A 19,234-nucleotide genomic window follows, 5' to 3' on the forward strand; every position below is an offset into this window, starting at 1 on the left:
CTAAGATGTATCAGGTTTCACCTACCAAGATGCTTAATAGCAAGTATGGGTAGTGATAACACTAATATTTGCAACTAACTGTTAGTGAGCATTTCCTTTATCTAGACACAGGCTAGACAGACTTCATTCACAGGATACCTCAACCTCAGGTAGTAAGTACTTCCAATCACTCCCCCTTTACAGATGGGAAAACAGAGGCCGAGTAAGGATGATCAACTTGCCCAAAGTCACTGAGGAGTACATAGGGTGGAGTCCAGATTCAAACCCAAGCAGTTTGACCTTCCAACCACTGACCCCAGGACCTCAGAGCCCCCAATTTCTCCTCTCTGGCCCCTAAGCCTATGTTTCCGATCAATCTGACTTTTGCTCCCTCTTTAATCTTTGTTTTTAGTCACATAAAACCATCAGAAAAATTATAGCTCAGTGGACTTAGAGCTGAGATGAGGCATGGAGGAAATAACAGATTTATGCAATTCTGAAGTCAGCTGTTGACAAATGGAATGTCATCTTAGGATCCAGGAAGCAACTGCACAGTCTAACCTGAAGAAATGCTTCTCCAAAATTCTCAGTCCAGGGAATTCCCTGGCAGTCCAGTGGTTAGGATGCCACATTTTCACTGCTGAGGGCCCGGGTTCAAACCCTGGTTGGGGAACTAAGAGCCTGCAAGCCTCACAGTGTGGCCAAAATAAAATAAACAAAACTCTCAGTGCATATAAAACTGACACTGGAAGTTGCTGGGGAAAAAAAAACAAAAAAAAACCCAGCCATTTTTCCTCTCCTCCACCTCCCTCACTGACTGATTTGGTTCAGGGTGATAATACGCCCATTCCTAAAGCTTAATTCCTTTCATTCTTTTTTTTTTTTTTTTTTTTTTTTTGCATTACGTGGGCTTCTCACTGCCGTGGCCTCTCCCGTTGCGGAGCACAGGCTCCGGACGCGCAGGCCCAGCAGCCATGGCTCACGGGCCCAGCCGCTCTGCGGCATGTGGGATCTTCCCAGACCGGGGCACGAACCCGTGTCCCCTGCATCGGCAGGCGGACTCTCAACCACTGCACCACCAGGGAAGCCCATTCCTTTCATTCTTGAAGCATAATCAGTCTTAGGCAATCACAGCTATTTGGCCCCCCTCTGTTGGATACAGGCTTTCACAGCATGTCTTGCAGCTGGGGGTGGTCAAGTAATCCACTCCCAGCCAATGAAACATAAGGGGTAGTTTTCTGGGCAGTTTCAATGAAATTTTTTTTTCTTGCCATTAAAGGAAAACTCTTCTACATCCACTGCCTTCCTTCCCTCTTGAGATGCTATTGTGGAGCTACAGCAGCCATTTTGCAACCATGAGGTTGCAAAGGTTGACAAGGTTAAGAATGGAGGCTCAAGGAAGACAGAGCAGGAAGATAGAGCCAATGTGGGTCCTTGCTGACACTGTTGAACCACTGTACCAAACTGCAGCTGCCCTCCTTGAGGCTTCTTCCATGAGATTATGAAACACCTATAGACTGAAGCAACTTTTATTCAATTGTTCTGTAACTTGCAGCCCAAAACTTTCCAACTCCATTTTCCAGGTAAATTTTAAAACTTTATCTACATTCTACCTGATACACATTCACTATGTTGATTCCTGGGGTTCTATACTCTGAGGTAGGAGTCAGGACACTTGGGTCCAAGTCCTGCCTCTGCCATACACTCAGTGTGTGGCCTTGGGGAAGTCACTAAACCTCTGTGATCCCAGATCTTATGCATAATGTACTAATTCATCTTCTGTTTACCCTCCACGGGCCCCTGTGAGGATCCAATGAGGCAAAATACCTGAAACTGCTTTGTTATGTAAAGGCCTGTATATGTGGGGGACCAGAGAGGGGCTTACAAGTAAAGAAGACCAAGAAGTTCTTGCCCTCATCAGGGAGGAACATGTGCAGTAATCAAAACCATGCTCGCCGTCACTGTGCAAGCCCTGGCCACAGTGGAGGAATCTGCTCTTCTGAACCCCCGCCAGCTTGTTAGTGGCATCATCCAAGCTTGCAGTTAACTAATTTCCCTTGACTGCATCAGGACAAAACTATGCTGAGCAATCTGGACTGTATCACCAAAGGGAACGGGGCTCAGCCGTCTGTGTGAGGGAATGGTGCACACCAAGCAGCTGTGCCGAAGAGGCCCATGGGCTGTGTATGCTCACCACGCTACCCAGCACTCCTCTAGAGGGGGACACCAAGGGTGCCCTGCATGTAGAACTGCTCCCAGGCTCCCAGCAGTTCTCCTTTTGGAAACCTTTCCACTTCTGCATTTTAATGGATGGCCCCTAGATTTCCACTTTGTGAAACAATGTGAGATGGCCAAGTCAGTTTACAACTGAAGATCTGGTCACCTCCAGTCCTAAGATACAATGGCCTCCTTCAGCTCTCCTTCAGCCCTACTTAAACAATCAGATATCAATGGTCTAATAGAAAAGGATGCAATGCACATCATCATTAGCCAAATGCAATGTTCTTCTGCCATTTGCTTTTGCTCCCTCCCACTACCAAGTCTAGCCAGCCCACTAAACATGTGGTGAGGAGATGGGCAAAGGACTTTCACCCTTTAAAGAACTTAAAATCTACCACATAGACTCAGGGCCTCAGTCACTGTCAGTTTCCTTCTCCCTTTCTCCTGGCTGGTTGGCTCTTCTCCACTGATTCACACAAGTGTAGAGCAGTAGAGCTAAAGCAACTGCGGCAAACACGGTGGGCTCAAATCTGGGCTCGGACACACTAGCTGTGTGACCTTGGCCAAAGCATTTCCACTCTTTGGGTGTCAGTGTTCGTATCGGGGGGATGGGGATTGTAACTGCATCTTCCTAACAAACTCACCGTGAGGATGAAATGAGATGGTTCAATAAAGAGTCAACAGAGAAGCCGCATGTAAGAAAGTGTCTGGGTGTACGAGCACAAGAAAGAAAGAAAATATTTATTTGAGTGTGCTGTGTGCTACACAGAAAGACTGACAGCTGGTACTTGCTAAGTAGGAAGGGGTGTTGGGGCAATGGCCATGACTTACTCTTGGGAACAGGGCTCACGTACCCCCGACCTCTGCAGAGAGCACAGACTCTGCATTCGTTGGAGAGAAGGGCTGTTTCAGTAGGCACATGTGACTCTCTAAATACCTGAGACAGAAACCACCACATTGTGTGGCTGTACACTGCCCCACCCCAGGCCACACTCTGAACCCTCCCAATAACCTGGGTCTTTGGCAGACAGGGAGCTAAGACAGAGCTGCCAGCCTACTGCCAAATACCAGCTGGGAAGGTATCTGCCATGAAACCCTTTGTTCGTTTGCTCCCTGAATATTAACTAAGCACCTACCATGTGTCAGGGATATCAAACACTGGCTAAATTTGCATGTGATCATCACTGTGGAGTGATCATGGACCACTTTTTCTTACTTTTATTAGTAAAAGAATGTGCTCAATAATGTTTGCTTTTCCTTTGCATGATAAAAAAAAGTGCTTATTTGTGATGTTGCCATGGTCCATCCAAAAAAAAAAAAAAAAAAAAGCCTCAAGAGAAACCCATGCTATTCAGGCCAACCACCAAACTCTAGGCTCCGACAGCAAGGAATACATCACCATCTGCCTTTTCTTTCCTTTTGCCCAATCTCTGGAAGTACTCCCAACATCTCGCATTTTAAAGACACAGCAAAATCCTCAATGGGAATTTTAATGATGATCTAAAAGAGGAAAGCCAAGATTCATTCAATGAACGGCCAGAACTTTTGGGAGAAGAATCTAAAAACAAAGAACAAATGGGCTGGGCTCATCCACCAAGATTCATGCAAGCTTCGGCATTGGGTGTAGAACAGTGTCACATGTTGGTTCATGTAAATCTCAGCCCAGAGACTGGAGAGCAAAGGACAGCTGACTGGGCTCTGGATGATACTGGGGATTCTGAACCCTGCTTAACGTTGGAAGCTGGACATGATTAATGAAAACAATGCAGCTTTCAGGCCTAACAAAAGAAGATCAACAGTTGCCTTTAACGATAATGAGAAAAGACCTCATGAAGAAGGGAGAGACTTTAGGGAACATGTGGACACGTCACCCTGCAGCAGAGTCTCCTTCCATGTCTTCCGCTGCCTTCAGGGGATGTACCAGTTCCTCTATGTGGCTGACCAGACTTGCTTGATCTGGACCGCCCCTCTCAATCCAGTACCATTCTTTTCCCTATCACCCCCACCTACCCACTCTCTCTGCCTCCCACATTCATCCCCACTCCACTATGTCCAGTCACTGAACTCCTTTCGGTCAAGCCAGCCAGGCCTGTACTTCCTGAGGGTGGGAGAGAACTTACTACAACCTGAAAATAGCACTTTCCTCCTCAATTGTTATTGTGTTCACTTCGTCATTGCTTCTTCCAAGCAGCCATCACTGAGCCCCCCGTTGGCTGCATGTTCCAGCTTTGTGCTCTCTCAGCCTCCCCGCCCCGACCCAACCCTCTCTGAGACTGCTCTGTCCATACAACTGTGAGCACCTGCTTCCTGGTTGCATCCACATCCAAAGCACACACTTACACACAAAACCTCAAAGTCCATGCAGGAAGACAACCTGTCTTCCTTATCTGCAAAAGCAGCCTCAGTACTTAACTCTTAGCACTAAACAGTATTTGTTGAATAAATAAATAACCAGAACAAAGAAATGAAAGGCAAAACTGAAGATCACTGATGGAAAAGATTAGAAACAAAGCCAAGAGAAGAAAAAAAATATTGACACAAAGACAAAAAAATAAATAAACTAATATGATAAGAATCTCCAGCTTCTTTGAAAAACAGGTAATAAACGTTTTAGAGAAGCCTAAGTTCCACAAAAAAAAAAAAAATATATATATATATATATATGCATATACACACATATATATATAGAATTAAAATACTGGCATGCTCATACAATGCAAGAATCTGATGTAGAATTGCTGGAACTCCATTAAATATTTTTATGGTTTTATTGGTGCACTTTTGATTAAATAACCTTTAGAATGAAAATGTGTAGAGTTTATGTAATGAAGCAGATGAATCCACAATATTTTCACCAACACAAGGCATCCCAGGGATCTTTTGCATTACAAAAGCTTCTTGTGTAATTTGAAACACAACTGGACGTAATTAGCAGTACAGAAAAAATGAGCACCGAAAGAAAATACCATCCTCATACTTTTAATACGGAATCGATTACTTTAAAAAGCAAATCCACAGCAGGCAAAGCACTGGAGAAACGGTTCTAAAGAAAATTCTGCAAATTAAAACCAGGGCACCAGAAAGTTCTGGGTTGAACTAACAAATGATGCTCTTCTCTATTCAACTCTGCACAAACACGGGCTACAGGAGGCATTTAAATTGATTTAATAATATCAGCCCAGTTAATACTGTGTTCATTTAATGCATGGCTTAGGCTTCTGTAAAATCATTTTTCTAACTTCAGCATGGAACAGAATTAGCACCCTCATTTTTATGATAATATTGTTAATTTAATGCATGGCTTGGAGTTAGACTTCAAAGTGAATCAGAAAAATATGGCTTTTCTCTTGTCAGAGACATCTCTCTTCATGCACCAGTGGTCTGATCTTAAATTTTAACTTCAACTGCACAAAATCACTCTCATATTTCAACTATTCTTTCATAATTCAATCATTTAGTTCATTGGTCTTAGATTGATTTTGCAATATCCTCCTCAGGAAAACTAAAACAAGTTTTAACATTATCTTTTCATGTTTATTCTCTGGAAAGATCTGGATTGGACACTTTTCAGAATACTCTATAAGATGCACTTAGCAATGAAGTTAATATAAACATGGAAAAATGGCTAGAATGGGCAAGGAAAGTCTTTTCCACCATTTAAATTCATTTCCTCCCTTCCCCATTATGGCACTGAAAATCAAATGGCAATGATGAATTAGATTTGTACAAACAAAAAACCTACAATGTACAAGAGCTTCCAGCATTAAAAATAAAGATTGTATTTTTTACTTTCTCTCTAAAACACTGAAATGTCTCCTCAAACATCTACCCAGCAAGCAAGAGAAAACTGACAGTGTAATGAAGGGTGAAATGATAATGTCCTCTCCTGTAAATGGAATCCAGCCAACTAGAACAATGCATTCAAACAGATTTGCAGGGCATTCTGAATGGAGTTTCAAATATCCCAGCCCCCTGCACTTACAAGAGCCTGCAGTGGGGTCTCCCTCTAGATGGGGGCAAGTGACCATTTTAGACAGATGGAGGTAAAATGTACATCATATTACTAGAGCAATTTTGCCACTGTGGAAATAGGAAAAGGAGATGGAGGAAAAAACCACCACCACAATTTGGCAAGGCAAAACTGGTGAAACACACTTAGGGTTGGAAGAGACAATTCAAGGGAATGCAAATGAAGACTTGTCAATTACAAATCTACTATTTAGGACCCTCAAAATATTGTTGTTATGGATTGAATGTTTGTGTCCCCCCCTTAATTCATATGTTGAAGCCCTTAACCCCCAGTGTGGTGGTATTTGGAGATGGGGCCTTTGGGAGGTACTTACAGTTAGATGAGGTCATGAAGGTAGGGCTCTCGTGATGGGATTGAACCCTAATAAGAGGAGACATGAGAGAGCTTGCTCTCTTTCTCTTTCTTTCTGCGTAAGCACAGGGAGAAAAGGCCACGTGAGCAGACAGCAAGAATGTGGCTATGTGCAAGCAAGGAAGAGAATTCTCACCAAAAACCAAGTCCTGCCAGACCTTGACTTTGGACTTTCCAGCCTCTAGAACTGGGATAAAATAAATTTCTGTTGCTTAAGCCACCCAGTCTGTGGTATTTAGTTATGGCAGATGGAGCTGACTAATACAGTTTCTAAGTATGCAAATATTATACCCTGCTTAGTGGACATTCTGATAATACCTAACTCTGTGCAGACCCTCCTTTGGTGCAACAATTTCACTTCTAGAGTTTATTCAACAGAAGCACACCCAATCCGGCAAAAATATATGTATGAGTCCATTCACTGTAGCACTCTTGAGTAGAAAAGAGATTAGTAACAGCATAGTGTCCAGCAAAGGGGGACTGGTTAAAAAATTAATGCCAACTATAGAGGATGGAATGCTCTGTTCTTCAGTACACTTGATACAATACAAGTATAGAAGCCAGTTGCTGAATATTCTGTAAAACAGGATTCTATTTTTGTGGGAAAAATATGTGTTCACATATATACAGAAAAATTTGGAAGAATATGTGCCAAATGGAAAGGGAATGGGAACATTTCTGAGTTGTTTAAAATTTTTACATATGTTGCCTATATTAAAAGCAATCAGTACATTAGAGTTACTGCTAATTAGTGGTTCCTTTTATGACCTCAGGCTTTTAATATAAATTCAAACACGTTCGATCCCATTAAGGGAATAGAGTTCATGATTTTACTATAGAGGCTTCAAATGAAAAAGTTCAGAGTATCTTTCTAGTTGTCAAAATAATTATGTAAATAGTCTTGAAGCTGATCATTTATGTTGAAAACTAACAAACAGATGTACAGTGAGGGTTAATGGGCTCTCTAATGGGTTTCTTTATATAAGGGGCCAATTTGGGGTAAAAAAGACATTTTTTTTCCTTAACTGTTCTATAATAACTGGCATGTCTACTTTTAATTATCTTAATCACCCTCTCTTCATTATTGAGTTGACACTGTTTGTATATCTTAATGAATTTACAGAGATTATTTCCATTGATTGGTTTTGTTAACAGAACAATAAATCCTGACTGATAAAGGATTCACAATGTAGTTAGCTAGCTCTTCTTATTATGCAAATTTCTGATACTTCTGTAATGAGTAATTAAAGATTAAAAAGAAAGATAGTCCCAAATTAGCTGCTTCTTATCTGTAAATGCTTCAGGATGTGTCGGGATCAGCCCACGTTCGCATATTCACAATGAACCCGGTAACTAAAGTAACTTTTCTTGATTTGGAAACCCAAAGTTCTGTCTGAAAAATCTCCTTCAAAGAGCTATGGAAAAAGCGAGAGAGAGGCATGGATATATATACACTACCAAACGTAAGGTAGATAGCTAGTGGGAAGCAGCTGCATAGCACAGGGAGATCAGATGGGTGCTTTGTGACTGCCTGGAGGGGTGGGATACAGAGGGTGGGAGGGAGGGAGACGCAAGAGGGAAGGGATATGGGAACAGATGTATATGTATAGCTGATTCACTTTGTTATAAAGCAGAAACTAACACACCATTGTGAAGCAATTATACTCCAATAAAGTTGTAAAAAAAAAAAAAAAGCTACGCCTGAGGCCATACAGTTTCACAGTAATATGGCTGAGTGGTTCAACTACATTTTCTTCACTTCTGCTCAGGAAACAGGACAAGGGGAACCTGGACAGTTTCTGAGTCCTCACTGTGCCACTTTTTCTGAGTGTGTGACCTAAAGGCAGTAGCTGCTACCTCCTGGTGCCTCTGTCTCCAGGCTATGTGGTACAGAGCTCGGGTGAAGATCCAATGAGATCATCTACACTGGGACACTTGGCAGTGATGCTCCATGGAAAGCAGCTGCTGGTATAACTCATTCAACAAGGATTTAAATTACTATTTGCCAGGTACTGTCCTAAGCACTGGGGATAGTTCAGTGAATAAACAAGACCAACCTCTGTTCCCATGGAATTTATTATTCTCTTCCTTTTCTTCTTTAGGGCTTTTTAAAATCTGAAGCTATTAAATCATGGTGCCCTGCTGTTGTGCCTTTTTGCTCCAAGTCTCATCAGAAGCTGGTAGGACACTAATCAAGCAATCCCCTCTGCAAGCCCAGTGTCACTTCAATACCCATGCCCTCTGCCCAGTGAATAAAAGTGGATGTTATAAAAAAAAAAAAAAAAAAAAGTGGATGTTATGCCCATGCAGAAGGCTGCCCAGAAATAGGGTTCCATGATGACACACTCTGCTCAGGGGCCCGGAGAAGCCATGCAGACACAGGAACAGCATTCTTGGAGCATGTCCATGCCACTCATTCTTCAAATAGCAGCCCTCCTTTCATACCCTAACACTGGCCTCCTGTGTACCAGCTTGGGTTATCCTGGCAGGGACCCTGGGAGCGATGTGACTGCACCTGCATCACAGCTGCAGGCTGAGGCAGACTCAAGTGGTTCATCCCAAGATGCGGCACTGTATGTGGCCAAATTAGAATTCAAAACTAAGTCCCATCCCTGAAGCCAAGCTCTGTCTTCTCACCACACTGCCTCCACTGCCTGCTGCAGCCACTCCGTGTCCCAGATAGAGGTGATGTGGAAAAGCACAGGTGACCATCACACAGGAGCACCCAGCTAAGTATTCAAGGAAAACAACCAGGCTCATTGTGGCTATCATCTTTGGAAAAGAGTGGGAGGGAAATAAGGAACATGATGAAACTCATACCAGAGAACGGGGGAGAAGAGGAAAAAGAACTGGAGATGGACTCCTGAATTAGTGTTCCTGCCCAGGAAGTGTGTTCATGCCCGGGCTTGGTTCCCAGATCTCCCATTTCCCAGCTCTGTGACCTCTGCAAGTTACTGACACTCTCAATCCCGGCAACCTCACTTGAGAAAATGCCAAAACCACCCCTTACATGCTAGAGCTGCTGTGAGGAATGAAGATAATACCAATATGAAAAGTAAGCAAATGGCACACAGTAGGCACTTAATAAATGCCACTTTTGTTTCTGAAGCTGAGATAAAGTACTCTATGAGCCTTAAACTGCTCTCTACATTTTCGTTGTCTTACCATCATGATTACTATTATTATTATTGTCATCAGACTAACCTAGCTTAAAATTAATTTCCACATGAGAAAATCTAGTAGTTTAAGGAAAATCTCACTAGGTCTAATTCCCCAAGGTTCTGAAAGGGTTAGTTCTCCAGGAAAACTAAATCTGGTGCTACTCTTCCAGATAATAGTGCCTGAGTGCTAGGTGAGAAAAAATGTGCTCAACTGCTTTCCCAGTCCCCGAAACCCCTCCAATACCACGATTCAGTGAACTCACGTGGGGCTAATGAGACCTCATCCTAGGGCATCTAATGCTATGTAAACAAAAGCAATAAGAATGTTAACTGCTTGCTGATAAAAGATCACATGAACTCAAAGTGCAAAGAAAGCACAAAACAGCTGCAATTACGGCAATTATGTTGAAGAAGTCGTCATCCCCCAGCGTATCCAAAATAGATGAGACTGTTTGCTTTGCGATGGTCAGACGGAGCCCTTTCATGCTGCCACTGACATCCACTAAAATGACCACGTCTTTCGGAGAAGTCGCTGCCTGGATGTACCTAGATCAGAGGAAAATTAAGTAAAAATGAATCCTGAATCTCTCTGCAAGTTTTCTCTTTTAAAAAATAACTAAGAGGTTTGACCGTTTCCTACCATTTTCGGTTCCTGCAGTCAAAGGCAATGACTCCATTCTCATCTGGTTCCCATTTAATCCCTAGAAGAAAAATGGAGTTATAAGAAACCCAGAAACTTCAAATATTTATTCACAGCATTTCAAGGCTGCTCTGCTTTGCTGATTGAATGAACAGGGTGAAAAATAACATGCAAACACCAACCCTGGAGCTCATCACATGTTCCATCACCAACTCTGGGAAGGTGCTTTAGGGCTGGAACGCCATAGCAAACACGGCCTTAGCTCAGGCACTCCAAGATCTGCTAGAGAGTGGTGACATCTTTAGTAACCCACTGTCCATCAAGAAAGGACATGACTCCAGCCCCTTCCCATGGCTAATGATAAACTTAGCCAAGGTCATTTCTCACTGTCCTTCAAGTTGCTGGACCTGGCTGCATCATTCATGGATCTCTGGGCAGAGTCAGGCCCCGTCCCTGGACCCAGATAGGTAATGTCTAGGGCACGGGGGGTAGAAAGCATTCAATATGTTTCCATCTCAGAATATACACAAGTCTGTTCTCTTTTCAGTTCTGTTTTGTCTTGGCCTTCTACACTGAAATGAAATAAAATGGCCCTAACTGAACTGCATAATAAAATTTGATTTTCAGTCTTTGAAGCCTGGGGGGTTTTCTCCTTACGTAAAATGGGATCCAACATCCTTAGTCTCATGGCTTGCAGACTGGTCAGGATATGTCCAAGGTTCACATGCTCTATTTACAACTTAATCTTTATGAATAAACTTTCATTTAAAAAGAAAAGGGTTTGCTGCCTAAAAATAAGATAGAAAATCATTGTTTTCAACCATCAGTACTGCTCAGGGATGGAGGATTAGAAACACAGATTTTGGAGTTAAGAAAATAAAACAGAAAAATTATTTTCACAGGAGAAAATCCTGACTTTGATTGTAGCATTGAGATTCTCCTTTCCAATTAATAAGGGTCAGTTTTCTGGACCACACTGGACTAATAATAGGCACATGCTTAAGATAACATCACTAAATTATTCCAGAGATAATCATGAGATGGCAGCTTGTAAACCAGAGTCATTTTGTTTTGTCCTCCTTGTGCCTACATTTCCCACGTGCAAATGGACCTAATTTAAAGGTTCTCTGTAACAAATTGGAAAACAGAAGTATGAGAAGCCATTGCCAATTGAAGGTTATTAGGTAATGAAGATAAAATAAAAGTGACATAATATATTGTACACTAAAGGAGAAGAATGCAACTTATTTTAAAAACATCTGACATACTACATTTGTATAAAGCCAAGTACAGCTAGGATGACAGTCTTCACACATAATGAAATTATATATATAGTGAGGCTAGGTAATGTTCCAATGTGTAATTCCACAAAGAACTGGTTTGAGTCCAAATAAAGAGAATTTTTTTTAATGTGTTGACGCATGGTAGACATTCAGTGGACATTCTTTGAGTTGAATTGTGGCCAGTGTTTTTAGACCACAACCATATCTGATCATCCTCCACCTCACCCCTACTCTGCCACCCTTCCTCCATCACAGCCTTATCACCATGTGCTCCACTCGGGGAGAAAACATGCAATTCTGTTTTACTGTCCTAGCATTTAGGCCAGGGCCTAGGAAGAAGGAATTAATGACACTCAATGCTCTCCTTTTGGATTGAGGTCCTTTCCCTGCAAATGGGCTTGTAACTCCACGCATGCATTGCACCAAGAAACTTGGTGCTTTTCAAAAAGGGTCTAGGGAAAGAATCCTTCCTTGCCTCTTCTTAGCTTCTGGTGGCTCCCAGCAATGCTTGGTGTTCCTTGACTTGTAGCTCATCTTTCCAATTTCTTACTCTGTCTTCACGTGGCTGTCTTCCCTCTGTGTCTGTTGTCCTCCCTTCTCATAAGGACACCAGTTACATTGGATTTAATCCTAATCCAGTATGATCACATCCCAGCTATATTAGATCTATTTCCATGAAAGGTCACATCTGAGACTCCAGGTGGACATGAATTTGGAGGGACGCTATTCAACCCACTACACGTAAAATGTGTAGGACTTGTAAAACAAAAGTGAGGGGTGGCCACAGGGTAAAGAAGATTACCCCCGGGCACAGAGAACCATGTCTGCCAAGGTATGAGAAGAGCATGTCAAGTTCAAGGAGCTGAAGGAAGGCTGGTGTGGCTGTGCAGAGAGGATGTCTATAGCAAGGAAAGAGCCTGGGTGACAGCAGGAACCAGGAGGCCCACACCCTTCCTGGTCAGGACAGGAGGTACACACTAAGGGGATGAAGACAGTACCTCAACACAGTTCTAGGCACAGCTGCCCTGGATATAACAATAAAGGTCACACTCTGACTCAAAGACAGGGCTGTATGGGCCCTGGAGGATCATCTCACCCACACCTAACCTTTGGGCCCAAATCTTCATTTCATAGCAGGGACTCCAAGGCTCTCAAAGTTCAACAGATTTTCCTGAGATTTCTAGTTAGGACTGGGACTTGGTCTCCCAAATTCCATGCCACCATTCTCTTCCCTACACAGGCAGTATAAAGAGGTTCCATGAGAATTTACTGTATGTTAGTGTGAGTTAAGTGTATAAAAGTAAAACTGGTTTCCATGCCATGGGAGGAACATCTGAGGGCCTTTAATCTGCTTATGTTCATTTTGAACCTCTGCTGCTGGGGCAGCAAGAGGCAGCATTTACCAAACTAATCTGACCATTGAGCCCTTCCTTTCCCAAGAATCTCACAACAAAATGATTTAGGAGACAACCTTCAGGAAACCCTGTCCCACATGGTACTATCTCTCCTAGGACATTTCAGCATTTTAGTATGTAATTTTTTGTACACACAGATATTTTGAAAATGTTCAAGTAATCAAATCCCAGAGAAATAACAGTTGGTCCATCTTAAATCTCTGAGATCTAAGGAACTGTCACTTAACCAAGGAGTACCCTCAGGAGCCATATCATTTCTGGAAGTGTCAAATGCCTCATGGGATCCCACCCAGGCTGGCTGGGGCATGAATCTCAAGATAAAAGGAACAGTGCAGTTCAGCAGCAGCTTTCACTGCCATTCAGCCTTCTCTCGGCAGCACTCCAGACTTCATGACCAGCATCAGTGATGCCTAGCCTGCCTTCCTCAGCTTTCATAGGACAAGGTCCCTAGAACATTCAGCATACCCACAGGTGAAACTGAAAATAATGTCAAAATCTCTACTGCAGACTCAAATGCTCAAATCTGATTAAATGTAAAATACTGTGCAATATTCCTATATACTATTGTTTCTCTCCCAAAGGCATTATAAACTAATATTGGAGGGAAATTAATTTCATCTAAGGCAACATATGTCTTCATAATCTTCTTGGCACATGAAAATGAAGAGCAGGGACAACAGAGCAGAACCTAACTCAGCATCATCTGAAAGTCAGGTGATTCAATGAATGTGTTCCCTGATGGCGCTGGTTGGAACTGGGTTTCTGCCACTGGCAACCAAAATCTCTAATGAATGCACTTCCCCACAAGAGGGAGCTTCGCGAGGGCAGTGACCTTTTCTGCTTAGCTCACCATTTTATCCTCAGGGCCTCACACAGGGCTTGGAACAAAGCAAGAACTCAGGACACACTTATGTAAGAATGAAGGAACGTCCCTCCTGCTTACGACATTTACACTTACCACTGATTCATACTATTGTACCACTCTAAACATGAAAAGAAGCATCCTAAAAAGAAAAAAAAAATCCTAGCAAAAAAAGCCCATGGATCCCTCATCTAACAATCATTTTATGTCCAAGAAACAAGAGGTGTACTCTCTGTTCAGAACCAAGCATTGAGTGAGCACTGACATGTATCAGGGCAGTGAAGCCCTTTGGAGGACTGTGACCTATGTCTTTATTCACAAAGAAAATATGCAGAAATTTTACAATGTCAAAATTCTGCCACCAATATCATAAAAGAACTGTAAGCATTTCTGAGTCAACTATTCTGATTCTGACTGATAAAAATCTTGTACATAAATTAATCTCTCCAATTAGAGAAACCCTTTATGAGGATTTTCTTTTGTTACTGACTGAATGTTTGTGTCCCACCAACATTCATAGGTTGAAGAACCCCATGTTCTGGTATTGAGAGGTAATTTTCTTTGGGAGGCAATTAGGTTTAGATGAGGTCATGAGAGTGGAACACCCATGATGGGATTAGTGCCCTTCCAGGAAGAGTAAGAAACACCAGAGCTTCCTCTCTCTCCCATGTGAGGACACAGGAAGAAGGCAGCCATCTGCAAGCCAGAAAGAGGGGTCTCACCAAGAACCAAATCTGCCAGCACCTTGATCTTGGTCTTCCCAGCCTCCAGAACAATGAGAAATAAATGTCTGTTGTGTAAACCACCTAGTCTGTGGTGTTTTGTTATGGCAGCCCGAGATGACTAATACATCTCTATTATCAGATTTCAAATTTGAAACTTTCAATTTAGTTTGAAGACTTCCTGCTGGTGGAGACAACAGATGATCTGTGGTTTCTTCTTATTTGCTCCACCTTCATCCAAATGCCACGTGGTAAGATGTCCTTGTGGCTTCCCTGATGGATCAGCCCCCCACCATGCTCTATTTTCACAACATCTGCATTAAATTTACTCTCTGTTGAGTGTATCAAAGCAGATTGCAATTTGGTGACACTGGAACTTTAATAGACCACCGTTTATTATAATGTTATCTTTAATAGAATGCTTATTGTTTAAATTTCTGTGAGCTCCAGGAGGAACCATGCATGCTCTGCTGAACACAGCTCTCGGGAAATGTTGAATAATCTGGCAAAGCAGGCACTCGGCAGACAAGTCTCAGGGGACAGATGCTAAGTGCAGGGCAAACAACTCCTGAAGGCAGAGGCTGGCAGTCTCTGTACCTCCAAGTGGGAAGACATCAGGTGCCTAGCCTTACTTAATAAAAACATAAAAGACTCCACTTAATTGCTCCAAGATTATGCAGGGAGTTTTTTTCCCTCTTTTAGGTTGAGCTTGTTAATTTCTACAGCTGTGATGTTGGCACAATTGCAGCCTCAAGTCCTGTTTTCACAACTTGTAAGCAAAATTAAAACTTCCTTTTTAAATTACAATTCAAACCAAGCCAGGATTAAATTCCTGTTGCAAAGCAGAGGCCTGGGAAGACCCTAGAAGGAACACTTGTTCCAAAGTCATGATGGACAAACTCTTACAAACACATTCATTTGAGGGTACTCTTGGTGGCACTGACGTCAGTAGTGCTTTGGCCATTTCAACCTCTCCCTCCAGGAGCAGTCAGCTTTAGAGTAAGGAAACCTAAGCTCAAATGTTTCCATTTCTTACATTTTTCAGTCAGAATTTAACTCAGCCGATTATGGATTGCTCCTTTCCCTGGTAATAATAACAACAATAATAGCAATAGTAGTAGTAGTAATAAAAGCAATCTCTTGTCCAGAAAGATGAAATATGATACGTTTCACACTCCAATTCCTCACTTTAGGTGGCGGCTCTATGAATAACTCTATTGAGGAAGATGCTGAAACCACACGTAGATCCAAATGTGGGTGTGCACACGTATGCAGATGCCACACTGCATTCCTGTCCTGTATTCTGACAACAGATTTAATAGATTTGAACTTAATCTTTCATTTTCTTCTAAGGGAAGGGAAAAAATTGTTAACCCTGAACCCTAAAGGAAAATATCACAGGATCAGTAACTTGAATCATAATTCTCAATGCAGGGATACTCACCTGGATACTGCCTAAAAAAGCCCTTTGCACTTCCAAAGTACTGCCATATGAGACTCGGGTCACGATCAAAGTTATCTACAAAAACTTTGTTTAGGGATTCGGACCAATAAACCCCATTGACAATTGCTGGATCTGGGGAAAAAAGGCGGGGGGAGAGAAGAGGAATGTTACAAACCAAAGTGAAACAGAACCCCAGCTGGCATCCCACGTAGCTGGCAGATATCACCATGGGGCCCATCCTGCAGGAAGCTGTGAAGAAAGTTATAGCTCCCGAAATGTTTAGCTCCTGGGAATTCCAGCTTTATGTACATTACAGCTTCCCCATCCTGCCTGAGCCCTCTAAGCCACCCAGGAGCCTCTACTGATGACTCCTTACTTGAAAGGCACATCCCTTTTTGGGTAACTTTCAATCTGGCTGAGCAAATAGTTCAGAGAAAGCAAAGAGAGACCTTCTTAGCATTCTGTTCCACTTTTCGGCTCCTGAGTCAGAACTCAGCATTGAAAACAGGAAAAATGTGTTTTCTGTCACTGCAGTCACCTCAGCCAATGCAGCCCTGTTCCAATTATCTCCACCTCTAACTTAAAAGTCTGCTTTAAAAATAAATAAATAAGTAAATTGGAATTACATAACTAAATCTCTCTACCTCTTTTGTTCAGCAGATTATGAGCTCCATAAGGGCAGGAACAATCTTGCTTTGATCTCCTGCTGCACACCTTTGACCAGCATGTGGCAGAAACTCCAAAAATGTATGTATGGATAAAGAGATGAATGGATGAATGGATGGATGGATGAATTGATGAATAAAAGGCTGTTCTCCAATTCCAGACACCTATCTACTCTTCTGGCCTGTCATCCCATGAGCAAATGTCTTTTCCTCACCCTTGGGAGCCCAAAGATAACCCCTTGTCTTTTGTCCACAGATGAGAATTAAGAGTGAGGACAAAGACAGAAAATATATATTTCTTGCATACTGATCAAAGCACGGTGGATCACTGAGGATACTCTTTAACTGTCCACTTTTTTTTAACCTTGGAAGATCCTGTTTCAAAATAATGCAACACTCAGCAAAATTTTGTTGCAAGAGTATAGATAATTGTCCAGTCCCAGTATGATGAGGGTAAGGATGACAATAGGATGAGCATGTTAATAATTAGGAAGAGGAGGAGGAGAAGAAACCTTTGTTGAGTCCTTCCTGCAAGGTAGGCACTGTGCTCATCTTCACTCCTGTCACCCCCACCACAGCCCTCCACAGCAGGTCCACTGTTGTTCTCCATGCTATACAAGTGGAAACGGAGCACCAGGAGGTCAGGTTCTTTCCTAAAACACCCAACTAGCAAATGGCAAAATCTCTTATCTGTGATTTCCTTATTTGTAAAATGGGGATAATAATACCCAATTATTTGGCCTGTTTGGAAGGTAAAACACATTGGCAGAAAGGGACTAATGGCCATAGGCATTCACAAAGTCATCAATGGAGCTAGTCCATTCCCCTGGAGTCCAGCACCCTCACCAGAATTCCCTGTGGAACTGTGAATCACAGTAACCCCACTGTGGCGTCCTCATTCCAAAGATCCCTCCGTACTATGCAGACAGGGGGTACGGGGACAGATTCCATCAGTCCAGCCCGTAAGTTGCACAGCAAGCCAACGAAAAAAGTAACTCTAGAAATGCTTATGTAAATTAGGTACACTGCAAGGAAACTCACTGTTGGCACTGTGCTAGCCACTCCTCCTCCCCAGCTGCCTGCCCTTTGCCAGCTGGCTGCCCACAAGATGTGGAGGGTGAGACAGAGCCATGATATGACGCCTGACCCAGTGGACAGACATGGCGCCTTGTCTTACTGTCTTACCTCCAGCCTGTCTCATTCTTTCAGACCACTTACCCAGATTCAACAGGCAATTGGGATTCTAACTCTCATCTCAAGGGCAAATGCTCTAACTCCTGTAAACTATAATAAACCACATCACTGATTGGGAGAGTGAAAATGATCAAGTCAACTTTTTCCTGTAAAGTAATTTTGAGTAAGACTATCCTCACCATCCTGGAAAATGGAGTTTTTTATTGTTCCTGTCCAAGCTTGACAATAATTACTGTGACTCACTCCTTGCTACGAAAGCCACTTAAATTAATCCACAAAGGTGCAGATACAATAATGACAGTGAAAAATCCACGGTTCTTGGCTCTTCCATCGATAACTTCAATTATAAAAACCTTCCACAATTAGAAGCGAAAATTCCATTTCACTGGCTCCCTGTCTCAACATGTTAAGGAGTTCACCAGTTTCCAGTTACGATTCTTTTTTCTTGAGCATGATTTCTCTGGGGGTAGCAAAAGGCTGCCCATATCTCCAGATGGCCCTACTAACCTAAGATTGTTCCTCCCTCTGGGAACTGTGAGCACCTTCAGAAATGAAAAAAAACTGTAGTGCCTGAGGATCATTTCATCCACTTCATTTGGATACCACATCTTGCTCTGAAATTATGTCTCTTTAAGAAAAGAGGGCTTCGGTTTTCCCAGGGTATGATGAATAAGGGAAGTAGAATCACTAAAAAATATGGTCTAGTTAAAATAATCTAAGGGGTTTAATGGACTGTATTAGCTTCCTGTGGCTGCTGTAAGAAATTACCACAAATTGGGGTGGGGGTGGGGGCTTAAAATAACAGAAATTTATTCCAGAGGCCAAAAGTTCAAAATCAAGGTGTTAGCAAGATTGATTCCTTCTGGGGGCTCTGAGGGAGAATCTGTTCCATGCCTCTCTCCTTGCTTCCGGTGGTCGCCAGCAACCCTTGACGTTTCTTGACTTATAAACATATCATTCCGATTTCTGCCTCCATCTTCATTTGGCCTCTGTGGGTCTCTGTGTCAAATCTCCCTCTCTTTTTTCTTTAAGAGAACCAGTCACTGGATTTGGGGTCCACCCTAAATTCAAGATGAGCTCATCTCAAAATCTTTATCTTAATTACATCTGCAAAGACTTGATTTCTAAATGAGGTCACATTTGAAGGATGTACTGGAGGTTAGGACTTGGACATATCCTTTAGAGGCCACTATTCAACCCATTACATGTACTCATACTCTCTTAATTATCCTATACAATATACCCATATTCTATGGTTGTTAATGTAC

General features: G+C 42.4%; 1 protein-coding gene across 1 annotated transcript in view; it reads right to left on the reverse strand.

Moving 5' to 3' along the window:
- The window catches only part of CACNA2D3 (calcium voltage-gated channel auxiliary subunit alpha2delta 3), a gene marked incomplete at both ends in the record, with an annotated part of 803,480 nt that overhangs the window by 417,700 nt on the left and 366,546 nt on the right, over positions 1–19,234 (reverse strand). Inside the window, 3 exons of the mRNA XM_079712407.1 lie at positions 10,137–10,287; positions 10,382–10,442; positions 16,108–16,239. Coding sequence (XP_079568533.1) covers positions 10,137–10,287; positions 10,382–10,442; positions 16,108–16,239 — 344 coding nt within the window. The remainder of the gene's footprint in view (positions 1–10,136; positions 10,288–10,381; positions 10,443–16,107; positions 16,240–19,234) is intronic.

Source organism: Hyperoodon ampullatus, assembly GCF_949752795.1.
Source record: "Hyperoodon ampullatus genome assembly, chromosome: 10".
Taxonomy (NCBI): domain Eukaryota; kingdom Metazoa; phylum Chordata; class Mammalia; order Artiodactyla; family Ziphiidae; genus Hyperoodon; species Hyperoodon ampullatus.